This window comes from Labrus mixtus, chromosome 18 (genome assembly GCF_963584025.1).
Source record: "Labrus mixtus chromosome 18, fLabMix1.1, whole genome shotgun sequence".
Taxonomy (NCBI): Eukaryota; Metazoa; Chordata; class Actinopteri; order Labriformes; family Labridae; genus Labrus; species Labrus mixtus.
Genome location: NC_083629.1, coordinates 13484563 through 13502810, shown reverse-complemented (window position 1 = coordinate 13502810; position 18248 = coordinate 13484563). Strand labels below are relative to the sequence as shown.

The window sequence follows — 18248 nt, the reverse complement described above, 5'->3', positions numbered from 1 at the left end:
AATTACAGCTGTAAAAAATGCCAGATTATAGCAGAAGTGCTAGTTTCCATCTGTTGTCCCTAGGCAGGTAACAGAGAAAGACAAATTACAAATAAAATACAAATACAAAGGCGCAAGTGCAACAAGACACTAATAGAGGTTAAAGGTTAAAGGTGGTCACAGACTTGGTTTTCTTTTATCCACTGTTACAGGTGTGTTTTGAAGGTTGCATATGTTTGTGAGTCTCTTATTGTGAGTGGGAGAATATTCCAATATTTAGTTCCTTTGACTGACAGAACAGTTTGTCTGAATGTAGTGCGTCTGTGTGGGACCTCACAGTCTCCTCGGGCTGTGGCCCCTGGTGCCGATCCCACTGGCAGACTTCAGCTTTATAAAGACTTAGACTTAGACTTAGACTTTCTTTATTGTCATTCAAACTTGTACTTTACAGTGCAGATAAGAACAAAATTTTGTTGCATTTGGCTCGTTGCAGTGCAGGATAAAAAAAACAGCAGCAAGTATTTACATAGAAAAATAAGGTGCAGATATAAATAGATATAAAAAAGAAAACTTATGGGTAAAATTACTATACAGATAAATATATTGCACATTTGTGATGTATGTTATATTGTATTTTACAGTCCAGTGAGGTAGTCCTGTGTGGGGGTTTGAGGGGGAATGGAGGTCCTTCAAAAGGAGGAGGAGCAAGTCCGTGCAAAATGTTATATATAAAACATTAAAAACAACTTTAAAATGAACAAAATTATGAAAATTATCTAAAACAGTGCAATGGTGAAACGAAAATGGCTTTTTGACCAAATAGTTCCAATAGTTGTCAAATCATGGATGCACAATTTACATGCGGCCACCAGAGGGCAGGTTGAGCAGAAATATTTGTTTACAAATCGTTTTTTTTTTTTCAGATCCACGATTAAGACCTGAGGCCAAATCTTTAAATTCGTAATCGTTTTTAAATTAGCTCTTTCTTCTCTTGTTTTATTCACCAAGATTGGCAACATTTTTTCCGTTTCCGACATTTATGAGTATGTCCTAGCAGCGTCGCAAAAGGTGCTCGGTTACAAGGGGAACAGTCTCCTGGTGACGTCTCCTCCTTTACGGCAAATGGAATATGGCGGAGGGTGAGAAATCCCAAGACGGACTGTGGCTCAGCAAGGTATGAGTTTCTAATAGCCTTTAGAGCTGACAGCAGGTACTGACACTCAGCGACAAACACTAAAGCACAACGCGTTTGTTGTTTTGTATAACACAGCCCGACGTACAGTTAAAGGACATCTACTTACCAGGCTAACATCCGCTGTTAGCTCCTGTGCTAGCTATTTTAATGGTAGAAGAACTGTCTCTTCACAGGGTGCAGTTATAATTGAATATCACACCAACAGTAAGTTAATGCAGCTGGACAGCAAATAAAAGTCGTGAACGCTTTGTTTGCGTTCGTATTTTGTGAATATATGGCAGTGTTAGTGTGTTAATGTCCATCCTTTGGTGTTTTGGTGACCGCGTCCTTTGCGCTAAAACAAGAGAAGCAGTCCTGTCTGCTTCTGCAGCTATAACACACTGTTATTGTTTACTTTGTGAAAGTGAAACTAGCCTGTTTATAGATACTTTAGTTATTAATTTGCGTGACTACATTACATGTAACAAACACAACCAAAAATAATTGTTTGAAGAATATGTGTCCTATTAAACCTGTAAAGTCACTAATATGAAATTACCATTTTGTGCCTCCACTTACAATGTGCATCCAGCATGAGTGAATTAAAAAGGAAATGTGTCGGTGTTGTGTTCATTAAACGTGGAATAAATGCGTTAGAAATACAAGTCTTTTACAAAACAGGTGAAATGCTGGCTCAAAGCAAGCCAGAGCTGTACCCACTTTTAATTAATATCTTCAAACTTCATTTTAAACTGGTTTATAACATTTGTATTGTTGTAGATGTATTTTAATGTATCCTCATATCGTGTTATGGGGTTTTATGTAACTGAATGTTGTACATTTGAATCTGTTTGTTTACACAAAGGCCCAACTGGGGACACGAGTTGGAAATTAGCAATAGCTATATACTCTTTATGCAGCACATCAGTTTCATGCTTTGTATTGAAATTATGTTAAATTGCATTGTCCCTATTAAATAAATAAATTCAAAAGTATGTGGTAAAACACTGTTTAGAGCTCGAAAGTTATGCACAGCTTTGATGTGAATCAAAGCAGTAGCTTCATGAATATGGATGTTTGTGTTGTTCATTTAAAACAACTGAATCCTTCAGATTGCACCCTCCTCTGGGTGTTATTAGGAAGACAGTGTTTTCTATCAATCAAGCAATCTTTTCTTATACATCGTCAATTCATAACAGATGTTATCTTAATGCACTTTACAAAAGAGCAGGTAAAAGACCGTACTCTATTATCTACAAAGACCCAACATTAACCCATCACGAGCACAACACTAAACAACATTTAGCAAAGTTACAGTTGAAAGGAAAAACAGCAGGCAGAACCAGACTCATGTTGAACAGCCGTCTGCCAAAACTGCGTTGGGCTTGGAAAGAGGGAGACGCAGGAAGACGAAGGATAGGGACAAACAGCTACAAGGAATAAGATTAAACATACAGCTCAATGTCAGTAATAATGTTAAAAGTATGTGTAGTAGTAGCAGTAACGTTAGCAGCTGTAATCACGATGAAATGGGGAGGACTGATTATGTTAATTATCGAGGTTGAAGTTGATGTTTTCTTGGTCTACTGTTTCTACCTTTTTACATGTAAAGAAGGCAGTACATATTGATGTCATTCATATTGATTAACTTAGAACACTGAAAAAAGATGGATGGTCATTTTGAATTGTGCTTAAACTATAATATATCGATGGTTTCAATATTTAAGCTGGCTGCTCCAACAGAAAGTTGCGGTGTACATGATGGTGGTTTGTGCTGCCAGCTGAAACAGAAAAAGTGAAAATGCGAAAAGTAATTTAGTAGAATTAGAAAAGAGAAAGTGTGACAGATTCCTTACTGATAACATAAATTAATAAAAAACAAGCTCAAGCTTTTTGTTCCTACTACAAACTTATAACGAGAATCAGCATGAAATCTCTATTTAGTGGGAGCATCGGCAGTCAACACATGAAACACATCTCTTCATTCGTTACAAAAGTTCTTTCTGCATCATATGCCATTAGACTTAAACTTTGTTGTTTTTAAAGGCCAACATGATGAATGGCAAATGTTATAATATTTTTTGGTTCGTTACTATAACAATAGTGGCCTTTACATGTGGTTTTGTATCAAGATGTGGAAACTGATGTGGTGTGTCACTGCAGAATAAATCATTCTTTCCACTGCTCTTTTGCAGAAATGGCTGGAGGCTGCAGACAGCAGAGCGGAGCTTCTCCGCTACCTGAAGGAGCAGGTGCCGCAGATCTTCTGTCTGAAGTCAGAGTCCAGCCCCCAGGAGGAAGAGGAGCTCACACAGAGCCGACTTCTCCATCCGCTGGAGTGTTTCCTGTTTGGAGAAAATCCTCAGGAGGGTCTGGAGAAGCTCAAGCAGGGCAGCAGCTCCTCCCAGCTGTGTGGACGCGTCTTCAAAGAGGGAGAGACTGTCTACTCATGCAGGTCTGAGAAGAGCCTGTGGTCTTTAATTTGTTATTAAAGTCAATAAAAGTAGCTATAACAGCATGTCAATATTTGAATATCATTTAAATATCAATGAAACTCAGAGTTCAAGGACAGACAGATATGTACATGAAGGATATTTCCATTTTTAAGTATATTTTGAAAGATTAGTTTGGTCACAATAGATTTAAATTCTACAGTGATGTAATTACAAAGTATACAGGTTAAGTGTCAGAAATGAATAGTTCAGAATGAGTATTCTTAGTTTTCAGAATAAGGAAGTCTATAAGGAATCTCTGAACGATGGGAAATGTCACTCACATTGATACTGTATTCACAGTTATCACGTCTTTCATTTTTTTGGTTTCTTTCCTAAATATGTTTTATGTCAACATTAGACATATTTAAGAAATGACTGGCACCTCATTTCCTTATTTGGCATTTTATAATCGGGTGTATCCCAGGGGTACTTATTATGTGCTTTCATTGTATTCATATCTGTAGATTGTTAGACTGTTGACTTTACAACTCTATTCTTAAGACATTGAAATCAGTTACTTACCTCTTTTTTATATATTCAAGGATATTATTTTTGGAAGAAGAAGACATGCGGGAAGTTCAAATTGAACAATAAATCTATTGCAGGGATGCACTGATAGTGAAAATCAGGGCTGATTCCAATGCTTTTTCATGACTTCTTTAAGTGTAGGACTCCCACAACACCAACATTTTCCCTCATGTTTGACCATGAAAACAGATCCTCCGTCAAAAATGCAGATGTCAGCCGATACAGATATTAAACTGATGCATCGGTGCATCCCTAATCTATTGCATGCTTTTGTCTTATAATGATGCACTTTGTTGACATTTTCTCAATCATGACAAATTGTCCTCTATTTATTCAGGGATTGCGCCATAGATCCCACGTGTGTCCTGTGCATGGACTGCTTCCAGGATAGTGTGCACAAAAGCCATCGTTACAAGGTTGGTGTTGATATAAATGTTCACATATTTAAGAAAATACAACTTAATCTGTATTATTGGACTATATTATAATCGACCACTCAGAAAATAAATTGTTTTAAAAAACACTACTTATTTCTGCTGCCTGAGCGCTATGATTGAATACTTTCAAATAATCATAGGAGTTTATTTTGGCCTTAAATGTTTTAGTCCCACTGTTGCATAATTAAGGATTAATTCAAGAAGTAAGAACAGCCATGTCACTATCGTGTGTACATAGTAACTGTACTTTATGTGTCCATTACTATTTGTGAAACTATAACCCCCCCCCCTCCCCCCGCGTGTGCATTTTTTCCCAGATGCACGCATCTTCAGGCGGGGGCTTCTGTGATTGTGGGGACTTGGAAGCCTGGAAGATTGGCCCCTGTTGCTCCAAACACAACCCAGGGGCAGCCACTGCCATGGTAACGGTGAGTTACATAATAGAGCAGAAGAAGGGATGTGGGAGGGGCATGATTGTCCCATTCTGTGTCAGTGAACCCCAGAATGCTTATTTTCCCATCTTAATTCTGGCTGTGACTTTGTCTCCGGAAACGTGAAAGAAAAGCACTTTGTTGGCCTGAAACATCTTGAGAAAATTTATAACTGGGTTAAAGATCTGGAAGGTGACTGAGTGGAAAACAGTTTGTTAAATCCTGCTGAACTGTGCAGGGGTGCTGCTGGGATGCATTTTGTTGATTGAAACTGTTCAGCACTTGTCAGGCCTTTCTTTGCTGATCACAGTGTTTCTCTGACGAGATCCTGCTCTGGAGGCTTTGAACAGATGTACAGCCTGTTTTCCAAAAACAGCAGGTGCTTTTATTATCAGAGCCATCAGCTGCCCTGGTCTGTGAGGCTGCTCTATGTTTTCTGCCCCAGTTCTGAGCAAGTGCTTTAAAAAGTGATTTATATCACTTGACCATGAATACATCTCTGAGTTGAACATTAATAACCCATCATAATGCTTCACATCTCCCGTTGTTTAGATTCTGGAAGACTCCAGTCGCTGTTCTCACACAGCAGCGTGACGTAGACGCTGGTGTTAATACACAGACCTGCTGAATATTTAGTTTGCCTTGTTATTAAATGTCAGACATTGTATGAAATACTGCTTTGAGGAATGTTTGCTCTGAGGCAACTGGCTCTGTGAAATAAATATCAAATTCCCTGATGAGCTCTTAGAAACAAAATATTTAGATCAGTCCTTTGACATACTGTAGACACAACTGGTGACACAGGAAATAGAGTTTTAGCAAAGGTTATTACAATAAACTTTGTTCATGTCTGAATAGTTTTGCAAAATTGGATACATCAAAGAACAATCTTGGCGGTATCCATGTTAGAAAAAAGGTTTAAATTTAACTTGCAGCCTCATATTTATTTCAGATTTACATTAGAGAAAATCATAGAAACATTTAAAATGAGTCTTTAACAGACCATTACTTCACAAAAAAAGTTTGTTAAAATGTCTCTGATTCTCTGAAGACAGATATTTACAGGTATGTATTAAGACACTAAATCTAAAACATGAATTCTGTGAAATTCTCCCATTTTGCGCAGGATGAGTGTGTGTTGGAGCCTCAGTTATATGAGCGGGCTGAGAAACTGTTTCGGGTGCTGCTGCAGTACGTCGCAGACTTCCTGGTTTGGGACGAGAACTTAGAGCTGTCAGCGGAACTCCAGCCTCGGTATGGTTCATCTGATAACATGCAAACATGCATATCCATATGGAAATACCCCACTTAACTTGGACTTCTTTCCTTGCAGAACAAAAGAAAATGCATACTACTGTGTTCTGTACAACGATGAGCACCACTCGTACGACCATGTGATCTACACCCTGCAGCGCTCTGTCCAATGTGATCAGGCCGAAGCTCAGACGCACACGGCTCTTATTGACAAAGAGGTACAATCTTTGTCATGATGTTTTCTTCACAGCATCCTCATGAGAAAGAGACGCCAATTATCATAGCCTTCCATAATTGCACTCAACATACCAGTTGTTAATTATTCCATCATCACTGTTTACTGTTGCACAGGGTCGGCGGGCTGTAAAGAGAGGAACTCTTCTCTCCTGCCAGCAAGCAAAAGATCTCATTAGGGTAACACCATGCGACCGACTCCGCCCTTGTAAAATTGATACATTTACATTTGTTTAGTCTTGAACCCTGTATGATTATATGTCCGTTTTCTTTTGTTGCAGTCCAACTCTGAGCACATTTCGTTGCAGCCGCTTCGTGTGGAGATCCTTCACTCAGCTGTAATGGCTCATCAAACTTTTGCTATACGTCTCGGCAACTGGTTCCAAAAGATCATCGGTTACTCAGGTGCCACCATATCTGCCCCTCACAAAACTTCACAGTTCTATTTACAGATCCTCCACCTTTCTTTGAAAATATATCTACAACTATCTAAGTGCTCATATGTCCATGCACCTGCACATTGTGTGACAGTGAACCTGTGTGTGTGTGTGTTGTGCAGTGGGCTTCAGGCAGGCTTTCAGTCAGGTCGCCCTAGAGCCAAACGCAGACGGAGAGCGGCCCTGCCTTATCAGCAGACTCATGCTGCATGATGCCAAGATGTACAAAGGCAAGTAGATCATGTATTTTCATTAAGGGTTATCTGTACTGGATTCTGTACAACAAGATCATGAATGAACTTCTTTCTCATGTCCTCCAGGAGCTCGCAAGATCGTACATGAGATGATTTTCTGTAGCATGCTGATGGAGACAGAGTTCAAGAGGCTTTTTGCTATTGAGTTTACAAAGGTAATACAGGGGAGTGTTTACTCTTTTTGGGGGGGATTCCTTCACCAGCTTCATTTAATACATGTTCTATATGGATGATTTCAGCACTACAAGCAGCTGCAAAAGGATTTCATAAATGATGACCATGAGAGGAGCATATCTATAACGGCTCTGTCTGTTCAGATATTCACTGTACCCACATTAGTAAGTATTGTTTGTTCTTTGCTTTTCTTTTTTTCACATAGAATGGAATATTTTATGTCTCTTAATATCTGTGCTTCTTTAAGGATGTTTTTTTGCCTCTCTCCTCTTCTAGGCCCGGCAGCTGATTGAAGAGGGCAATGTCATTAAAGTGATAGTTGACACAGTGATGGAACTGCTGCGTGAACATCTGGATGACAACAATCGCTTCTTCTTCCTCGGCTACAACTCAGACAAGTTCTCCCGCATCCAGGTCATCTTCCACGACCTCAGGTCAGTAAACAGGCAACAATTTAATACTAATGATACCCATACTATGAAGTTTTGGATTAAGAGGATTGCTGCATCAGAACCAAACATCACATTCCAAACTCATCTGAAAAATGGACCTAAGCTAAAACAACACAGCAATCTAGTTACAGGCCGAACACTTTCATCAAAGGATGAGTGAAGTTAGGGTGAGGGATGGCCTAGTTGTGCGCCCTACAGGCTACAGTCTTTGTCGCAGCGGCATTGGGTTCAAATCTGACCCCCACCATTTCATCATCCTTCACTCTCTACTCCCATCATTTCCTGTCTCTCTTCAGCTGTCCTATCCATTAAAGGCAAAAGGGCCCATAATAATAACTTTTTTTTTTTAAGTTAGTGAAGTGGAAACAAATTCTCTATTTCTTACTTTTTAATTTTTTTTTTTTTTTATATATGTTGTGTCTCTCAGGTATATTCTGATCAGTAAACCCTCGATATGGACTGAAGAGCTGCGGACACAGTTCCTAGAGGGGTTCAAAATCTTCCTTGGGCTCCTCAAATGCATGCAGGTACTAATTATGTAAAATTTTTCTGATACATTTTTGATCGCTTGGAATTGCGGTGTTATTCTACCAGGTTGATGCAACTTCACAATTCCTGGAACTTCTTCACGTTTCTTATCAGGGCATGGAGGAGGTGAAGCGCCAGTTCGGTCGGCACATTGCGGTGGAGCCAGAATGGGAGGCCGGTTTTTCTCTTCAGATCCAGCTTCGCCATGTTCTTGCAATGTTTCAGGACTGGTGTTCCTCTGATGTGAGTGAGAGATGAATTGTCCCACACTCCCCATTCATTTGTTTTACAGAAGGAAAAAGGATCTGTGTGAAAATGTTTGTCAACCATTGCTTGCTTCCTCCCTCAGGATGACATCTTGCTGCTTGCATTTAAAGAGTGCCACACAGTCCTGATGCAATGCAACAATCAGCCCTTCCACAGAGAGGCCACAGACTACTACATGTGCAAACACATCCTCCATGTTCACCCATACAAAGTGTCGCAGGAGCCTGTCAGCATACATCTGCCCATCTCCAGGCTACTGGCTGGTAGGACAAATAGTATTTACCTCCTTAATTTATTGTCATTATCATGGTCAACCCTTAATCCACTACTCTGTTCATTGTGCTCCCCAGGCCTCTTTGTAATGTTGTGCAGAACAGGGGCCATTGAACGGCTGGATAATCTGGTAAGTGACATGACAATAAAGATGATTGAAATGTTTGCAAAACCCTCTTAACAATATTTATTAAAGTCAAATTAAACAAACAAGTGAGAACATTTACATGTTTTAAAAGAGAACCGATATTAAAGTGTTGGCAAATTGGAAAAGAAAATACATATTTTTGAAACAGTGTTTTAATTTCTTTGCTGGCATTAGAGACTTGTGCTTTCTCCCTCGTGTGTTGTAGGAGGGCTATGACCTCACTCAGCTCGCGGAGCATCCTCTGCGCTGCGTTGTGCTGGCTGCACAGGTCTCAGCTGAAATGTGGCGGAGAAACGGCCTGTCTTTGGTCAGCCAGGTATAATACTTTCTTTGGATGTTTTAGCCAGTGTTCTTATTCTGTGTACTCTGTGATGTTTTTTTTCTTGAATGAATGAATAAAAAGTCAATCCTGTGTTGTTTCAGGTCTACTACTATCAGGACGTAAAGTGCAGGGACGAGATGTACGATAAGGACATTCTCATGCTTCAGGTCTGTAGAAATTAGACATAGGATTTTTCTCATTCTCTGTCATGTCTAAGGTGGTAATATATGACTCCTCCCACAAATTGTTTACAGATAACTGCTTCCAAAATGGACCCCAACCACTTCCTCATGCTGATCTTGTTGAGATTTGAGCTTTTTGATTACTTTAATGGAAGTTGTACAAGCAAAGACCAGGTAAGCATCGCCTCGATAATGACGACAATTAATCCCAAAGATTTGTTCTGCCACCTTGTGATTTACTTATTGATGAAATGCAAATGAATTTTCAGGATGAACTGACACAGTGGAACCGTTTGACTGAAGAGATGCTGTTCCTCCTTATTGTCATCGCTGGTAAGAGGAACACACATAAATCTTGGTATTTGGTTGGATGTAAGTCATTTTATAGTGTCTCAATGATGTTGTGTTTCCAGGTGAGCGTTATGTTCCGGGTATCAGTCAAGTGACCAAAGAGGACGTGACCATGAGGGAGGTTATCCACCTGCTTTGCATTGAGCCCATGGCTCATAGTAGCCTGGTCAAGGGACTGCCTGAGAATGTAAGCTGAATTTTCCTTCATAGCTTAATTTCTTTTTTTTTTTATGTGTGTGAATAATCATTTAATTAAGATCAAATCATTTTCTTTGTAGGAGAGCCATGAAACAGGCCTGGAGTCTGTGATTACCAAAGTTGCTACTTTCAAGTATGTTAACATTGTGAGAGAAAATTTGTCTTTCGTCTTGGAAATCGTTTCTGAGTTGTTGTTTTTTAAAATCTGTCTCCTCTGCTTCTGTTTTTAGAAAACCAGGTGTTTCAGGACATGGATTGTATGAAGTAAAAAAGGAGTGCCTGGCAGAATTCAACCCTTTCTTCTACCACTATTCAAGATCTCAACATAGCAAGGTAGAGCAATGTCCCAGCACGGGTCACATGTTAAACTGACAGAGCTTGTGTTGATGTTTTCCTCATTTCATTTGAACTTTGACTTGTTGTAGGCCGAAGAATCTCAGAAGAAGAGGAGGACTCAAGAGAGCAACGATAAAAGTGACCCACATTTTATATATGCACAAGTTCTCCGTACAGCATCTGTGATGCAGCTGCCAATAAACCAGAGCTACACATGTTGCCTCTTGTTTTTGTTTTCTCAGCTTTGCCACCTCCCATGCCCCCAGCCTTCTGCTCACCTTTCTCCAGCATAGTGCATCTGCTCTGCTGTGACATCATCATCCATGTCCTGAGACGCGTCCTGCAGAGAGCGGCGGAGGACCGGGCAACTCATTGGACAGAAGCCATGATCCAGAGGGTACACATTACACAGATTGTGTCTTTTACAGAGTGTACCTTGGTAAGACTTTGCTATTTATACCTCAAACCCATTGCATTTTCCAGGCCCTGCACCTGATAGGTCAGGCATTGCTAGAAGAGAAATTGCAGCTCGAGGAAAGCTCTATGGAGGAAGTGACCTTTGATTTCAGCCTGAAGGCCCGCAGTGAGTTGAAGTTTTTATCATAGCTGGTTCAACATTTGTCATTGTTCATAAAGCCATAAACTTGTTTGGATTTGTGGATTTTGTGACACAGATGTCCTTTTTTGTTCTGTTAGGAATCGGCTCAGAACACGGCAAGTCAGTGTTCGCCTTGTTGTCAAAGATCAAGACTGTTCCTTCCCTTGAGGCTCAGAAAGACATGGTCAAATGGGTTCTTCAGGTAGGCTGTTCAATTAGATAGTTTCATCACATTAACCATTTCTGTCACTTTGATGATACATTGATTTTCCAATTACCTTCATCATTTGTATAATTTTCTTCTAGATGTTTGAGATCATCAAGTGCCTTAGAGAGAAGTCCAGCCCGTCAGCCTCTATGAGCATGGAAACAAGCAGGCCTGAAGAGGTAAAAGAATACTGCATGGTGCAATGAAATGATAAATGTAACAGTTCAACTGACTTCCATCTTTCATCTGAGTTTAGTCTTAAGATTAAATCCTAAGAGCCAGAATCAAAACCTAAATCCGAATTATCAAACACTTATTTATGTTATGTAGCTTCTCAGTATTCACATGTAACTGTCTGACTTGCTCTTACTCCAGAGTGCTCAGGACAAAGAGAAAGCTGAGCGCAAAAGAAAGGCAGAGGCAGCCAAACTCCATCGACAGAAGATCATGGCTCAGATGTCCGCAATGCAGAAAAACTTTATCGAGTCAAACAAGATGCTCTATGACAACATGCCAGAGAGCGTGACACAAGGAGAGCCTGTTACAACCACTGAGAGGTGAGCAGGACAAATCACAAAAAAAACCCACTCAGGTGTTTTCAGCTGGATTTAAAGAAAAGGAAAATAATACAACTTGTGTGTTGTGCTTCTTCCTCCAGCTGTGCCATGGAGCAGAGGGAGCTGTGCGTAGCTGTCGGCCCTCATCGAGGGTTCACTCCAGCTGAGAGGGAGGTACTCACCTGCATCCTTTGTCAGGAAGAACAGGAAGTGGCGGCCCAGGCTCAGGCCATGGTGCTGACTGCGTGTGTGCAGAGATCCACAGTGCTGACACAGTGCAGAGGGAAGAAACTGACCTGCATAGGAGATGGTGAGTCTCTCACTTGTTGTTTCCTTTTAAATGTAAGAAACTGCAATTATTACCACAAGAAAAATTGGTCCTTAATGATAATTTTGTATCATGATACCTATCGAATTAATGAATAGATCTTTCAAAAAAAGAAACTGTAATTATTATAGGGGGGAATTCTGACTCTCACACATTGGTATGTGCATCTTTCCCTTTAAAGGGACAGCATATCCTCTCTTCATGCCTCCTGAGCTGGCGGTTGGGACCCACACTGGAAGCTGTGGACACGTCATGCACTCCACATGTTGGCAAAAGTGAGAAACAAATTCTCTTATGATGAGGTTTCAGTTCTTCTCCTGTGTCCCTGTAGAAGGACAGTTTATTTGACATTGACCTGATACATTTGTTTAAATTTTTTAGATATTTTGAGGCTGTTCAGAATACAACCAGGAACCGGCTCCACGCCGAGCTGATCATCGACCTGGAGAACGGGGAGTACTTGTGTCCCCTCTGCAAGTCTCTGTGCAATACTGTTGTACCCCTCATCCCCCCAGAGCAACTTCTGTTTAACTAGTAAGTCCAGACGTCTACTTCAGATCAATATGTGATTAATTGTAAAAATGATAAGACGCTATATGATATTCTTGTTTCAATATGTAGCGAAAATGCAGAATTAATTGGAAAGCATTTGACCATGCCTCGATGGATCCAGATCCTTTCTGCCAGGATAAAAGGACTCAAGTCACTCACTCAGGAAAATGGTAAGAAGACGCAATGATTTACAGTAATTGCTTTTCTTTGGATCAATTGGCAAATCCGGTGTTGAAAATGAAGCCAATGCAGAAGTGTAGTATCCTGCAAACAAGCACAAAAAGTCACATTAACACCCATTCAAAAAAGACCGTTTTTACAGCAGAAATCAACATGTTTACAGCCTGGTTCAAAAAATTAAAATAGGTCTGATGAGCTCCATCGGCACACACTCTACTCTACGGGTAGAGAATTTTTTGATAACTAATCCATATTGATTTAATGACGGATAAGCTAAATTCACGATAAGGTGCATAGCTGACCTGATTGACAGGCGGTGCGATGTAACAGTTTGTCAAAGAGGCTTCAAAAACCTGAACTTAGCCTGTTGTTATGTTGACTGAAAGTTACGCTGAGACAGCATTTCCAACATAGTGACCTCCATCGATAGGACTCCAAAGCCCCCCTGCAGTAACAGATGGGTGACATCACTCAGGCTTTGTCCATTAATATTTACCATCTATGGGATGGATGAACAACAATGGCACATGGCATTCTTTTATTTTGAAGGGCTTATGAACATTGTAGGTTTTTTAGGTTTATCCTGGGCAGCTCTTTGTTTCATCCCTGTGAAAAAGGCGAGCTCAGAATGTCCAAACATAGATGAAGAGCATAATCTAACCTGGTAGAGACTAGCATGTAAATGGTGTTTCATATGTTAGTAGATTTATTGTGAACTCAACACTGCGATTACTTTATAATGGAAGCTGTAATTTACTCTATTTGATGGAGGGCTTTTACTGTAAAGCAGCTGCTGTGCTAATGAGTGCCATTAAATGTCAATATGTGTGTAATATGATGCATGACATCATTTATAATTGTCTCTATGTTTTTTTTGCAGATTGCAACACAGAAAGCAGTAGTGTTGATGTTGATACAGGAATGTGTGGAGAGGGTCAGCTGGACCCCAGATCCATTCTCAGCTATGGGCTTCGAGAGCCGTGAGTGAAACTGTCTCTTCTTTCTGAAAAACTCCTGGATCTTTGTTTTTCTATAATGCAGCCGTTTTAAATTCACTTCTGTTTTTTTTTTCCAGGAGGAGGCTCTCAGACAGCATAGTAGAGATGCTGGTTGTGTGTGCCACCACAGTCCACAGGGTGGGACTGCAGACGGCACCCAATGAGCTGTGCCCATGTGTGCCCCTCATGGCGTGGAACACATGTGCCTTCACTATCCAGGCCATAGGTACAGCAAGTCTCTGTACATCAGGTCACTCTCTCCTTACATGTTTTTGAAATTTCTTAAAATATGTTTGCATGTCTTTACAGAAAACATCCTGCAGGAGGAGGAAAAGCCGCTCTTTGGGTCCTTACAAAACAGACAGGTTCGATGTGACATGTTGGCACATGAAGGATGTGGTGTTTAATGGTTTGGCAGGTATCAGTTTCGTGAAATGCTTCTGTATTTTAGCTTGCAGGTCTGAAGGCAATTGTTCAGTTTTCAGCAGCTCAGAGACTGAAGAGCTCCCAGGCTGTCATTCAGAGGCACTTCGCTGGCATGCTGGGGGGTATGTAGTCATTGAAGAGAACTTTATCATTCTTTTTCCATGGGATATACAACAGTTTAACTTTTAGGAGAATTACCCTGTTGCCTTGTTGTCATCTTTCCCCAGTCTTGTTACCATCCATGAGCAGAAGAAACACCCCTTCTCTGCTGGAGGTGGACTTCTTCCATCTTCTGGTGGGTGCACTGAAACTGATTTATGGACTCCGACTCTTCAACTCCCTACTCTATATAACCTCTGTTGAATTACCATTAATATATTAAACCACTGATATGCATGTAGGCATTCATGCTTTCAAAACATTCTTCAAGAAGAGTTTTCTATCTATCTCTAATTCAAAGTTTTTTCTTGCACTAATTAAAATGCTTCTATTAATAAAACTGTGTATGTGTTCTTATGTGGTTTGTCAGGTGGGGATGGTGTTGTCTATCCCCTCACTGTATCAGGAGCAGGCTGTAGACTTACAGCCGTCTGCTATCAGCTCTGCCTACAACCATCTGCACATTCTTCATCTGGTCACCATGGCTCACATAGTGCAGGTCCTCCTGTCTTCTACAGGTAAGAACAGCAAAATCATTAACAAAACATTCTTGTTTAATAATTATATTTATAACTAACATGTACTGAACTCCCTCAGAGTGCTTTACAATAACATGGAGGATTGTTACGAGTGAATAACGGTGTCTATTGTGGCCAGATTTCCCTGCAGTAGCAAGCGGAGAAGAGACAGAGGAGACAAGAGCAGCAGCAGAGCTGTACAGTGCAGTGTCACAACACACTGGCCGGTAAGATCATCATAAGTTTGATTATATTTAAGGTAAAGAACAAGCAGGATCTTCTTTTTTTAGTTTGAAATTCATAAATATTTTTTATTGTTACCCTTGAGGATTTTAAGATACTGTAAAAAAGGTTTAGTGTCCTCTCCTGAATGACAAACACTAGAGGCTCAAACAAGCTGTGCTGATCGAAGCTTTCCTGGATGGATAATCAGCCCAAAATAAAACTCTTCTGAGGTCTAACATATGGACAGGTTGTTAGTTAACCTAACGTGTGTGTTCTAACAGATAATGATGTCATTTAAGAGATAAAAGGTCATGTTTAGAAGATAAGTACAGGACAGCATTTGTATTTCTGCAACTATATATGAGCCTGTTATATAATATAGTCATACTTGTAAGGAATCGACCGTGTCTGTAATGGAAGAGAATACCTTTTTCATCGAGGCAAGCTTTGCTCCTTGTCTCCAGTTATCAAGTCTGTTTCCATGCTTCATGCTCAGAGGTGTATATGGATATTTAGACTTTGTTCAAGTTGATTGACAGTTCTTTCTGTGTTTTGCACATAAGGCCCATTCCAGATGTGTCCGGCAGCGCTGTGGCCGAAAGAGTGAAAAGAGGAATCGAACCTTTCCTGCGCTGTGCTGCTCTTTTTTTCAATTGCCTTACAGGAGTACATCCACCGGAGGAGCTCTCCAGTACTGCTGGTAGGTCAATCCCAAGTATTATGTCATTATAACATCCTGTACACGATGATTAATGAAGAGAAGCTGACATTTCTGGCACTTTCAGTTACCCCTCAAGGACAGATGGAGGCAGTATGCAGCTACCTGGCACTTCCCTCAAATGTGTTCCAGCTCTTCCAGGAGCACAGAGAAACTGTTGCTCCATTGCTGCAGAAGTAGGTGTTAGATATTTAGGCAGGATCAGTGTGTTTATTCAGAAACTTTCACGTATTCACAGGGAAAGTCATCTTTTGTAACTTTCTCAGGTGGTGTGGAAACCAAGCTGTAACCAAAGCTCTGAAAGGAAAACTTCAGACAGTCAGGTACACTTTGGCATTTCTATTCTTATCTCGAAACTTTGTTTTGTAATTAAACATTTTCTTATGATTATTTGATAAACTCTTTCTCCAGATACCCCAGGAGAAGGAATCGTTTGATTGATCTTCCCGAGGATTACAGCGCTCTCCTCAATCAGGCCAGCCATTTTCAGTAAGTGGGGAATTGAAGTCCTTTCTATTAAAACATCTGTCAGAGATTTGCTAACCTTCAAATTTGTACGTTGTCCAAAGATGTCCAAAGTCTATGGATGATGAGAGGAAGCATCCGACCCTGTGCCTGTTCTGTGGGGCCATGCTGTGCTCTCAGAGCTCCTGCTGTCTCAGCCCGCTGGATGGAGAGGATGTGGGGGCTTGCACCGCCCACGCTGCTATCTGTGGTGCTGGAGTGGGCATGTTCCTCAGGTAGGTTGATAGGGATCAAGAGAATTCTTTTTTCTGTGTAAAACTTGCATTTTTTTTGTTCTTATTATGAAATTTGATTTCTCCTTGGCAGGATAAGAGAGTGTGAAATAGTACTGATGGCAAGTAAGACTCGAGGAAGCACATATCCTGCTCCTTACCTGGATGATTATGGAGAGACTGATCCTCATCTTGGGTAAGAATGACCTGGTGCTCTTCATCCTTGACAACAGGTCTCTCCATACTAGAATGTAATACTTTGATACCATATTGGTGTAAGAAACAATCCTCAGTACGTCTTTGATACCATAGCAAAAAGATAAAATAGTCACTAGAGAACAAAATGGGCTATATTTTTTTTTTCATAACAACTTGCACACAGGGCTGAGGCAGACTAAACTAAATCAGACTTTTTGTCTTTTTCTTTCTAGAAGGGGCAACCCTCTACACCTTTGCCCTGAGCGCTACAGGAAGCTGAACCAGCTGTGGCAGCAGCACTGCATCCTGGAGGAGATCGCCCGCAGCCTGGAGGTGGTCAATGTAATGTTTGCCTTTGAGTGGCAGATGTTGTGATGATTGCTTCTGCTGTGGAGGCTGCGGGGAGTTAAGAGCACAGCCATATAGCACCACTGCTCCAGTGCTCATTAACACACATGCAAACACACACACGAACGACGTCAACAATCCTACAATCAAAGGAGACCCGAGTAGCCAATCCCTTCCCGATGAAGCCCCTGCTGGAGTTGAGAGAAGTGGGACAGTCGAGGAGGAGGAGGAGGAATATGGAGAATAATAGAGGGTGGTGGATGATGAGAAAACCCAAGTCGCCTTGTTTTAATTTGATTGTCTGCTATGAGAAAGAGTTTCTCCTAGAGTAATGTTATCTGCTAAAAGGCTCATTCAAATAAAGACAAACATCAGATACTCAATAACATATTTTTGTTACCACTTCATGGTTTTGGTTTTCTCTCCTCGGTGATGCTGTGAATTTTCTGCATTTTCATTTTGTGTGAGAAACTCTGGTGTGTCCTAAGTTAAGATTGTTGAACTATACTATTTTGAAGGGTACTATTATTTTGAAAAGTTGAAGTACAGTCAAGGATTCCTCACATTTGTTAAGTGGGACAAAAAGATGACCACGCCTAATGTAACCTCTGTAATGGTATATTTAGACACGTATATAATTGAGATAACATTTATGGAATATACTTTATTACAGAGTCAGTGTTCTGAGAGACATATTTACAATCACAAGTTCTACTATTAGGCCAAACTTGATATCTGCTGTTTGTTTTAAATCATTAGACTTTAGTTAAGGGACCATAGCTACAAAGATTATGCTGACTCACTTAACGCAAATTCAACCGAAGTAAAAAAAAATAATACTCCTATTAAGAAAGAAATGTACTATTTTATTGAGTAAACAAACCAACATCCAAGTTAGAGTCTTGTATCTTTTCAATAATCACATCAATCAATGCTCATGCTTTACAGGAATAATGTTTGAAGATAATGTTTCCTCCTTTTTGTGTTGTTTGACAATACTTCATGACTTCCAGGCTGGAAATAAAGAGACTAGCCTCCATCCAG

At 40.4% G+C, this 18248-nt stretch overlaps 1 protein-coding gene across 1 annotated transcript; it reads left to right on the top strand.

The window, feature by feature from the left end:
- The first annotated feature begins 1013 nt into the window (after positions 1-1013).
- ubr1 (ubiquitin protein ligase E3 component n-recognin 1) lies at positions 1014-18241 on the top strand. Its single transcript, XM_061062234.1, has 47 exons — positions 1014-1153; positions 3349-3608; positions 4514-4592; positions 4931-5041; positions 6171-6298; positions 6378-6516; positions 6650-6712; positions 6814-6937; positions 7092-7199; positions 7290-7378; positions 7463-7561; positions 7674-7831; positions 8277-8376; positions 8492-8620; positions 8727-8907; positions 8995-9047; positions 9271-9381; positions 9489-9554; positions 9642-9743; positions 9839-9902; positions 9983-10107; positions 10199-10251; positions 10349-10451; positions 10544-10592; positions 10697-10851; positions 10938-11037; positions 11151-11254; positions 11359-11439; positions 11636-11817; positions 11919-12127; positions 12327-12420; positions 12527-12679; positions 12767-12867; positions 13758-13857; positions 13953-14101; positions 14185-14240; positions 14327-14423; positions 14529-14596; positions 14831-14978; positions 15118-15205; positions 15767-15903; positions 15989-16097; positions 16188-16244; positions 16333-16410; positions 16491-16661; positions 16753-16854; positions 17090-18241. Exons 1-47 carry the CDS (start codon positions 1109-1111, stop codon positions 17229-17231), a joined length of 5220 nt encoding a protein of 1739 aa, XP_060918217.1. The 5' UTR covers positions 1014-1108; the 3' UTR covers positions 17232-18241.
- Positions 18242-18248: the final 7 nt, after the last annotated feature.

Coding starts and splice junctions, on each gene's coding strand:
- ubr1 (XM_061062234.1), top strand. CDS start 1,109: ATGGCGGAGGGTGAGAAATCCCAAGACGGACTGTGGCTCAGCAAG. Junction 7,562..7,673: donor TATTCACTGTACCCACATTA/GTAAGTATTGTT, acceptor CTCCTCTTCTAG/GCCCGGCAGCTGATTGAAGA. Junction 9,555..9,641: donor AGGACATTCTCATGCTTCAG/GTCTGTAGAAAT, acceptor AATTGTTTACAG/ATAACTGCTTCCAAAATGGA.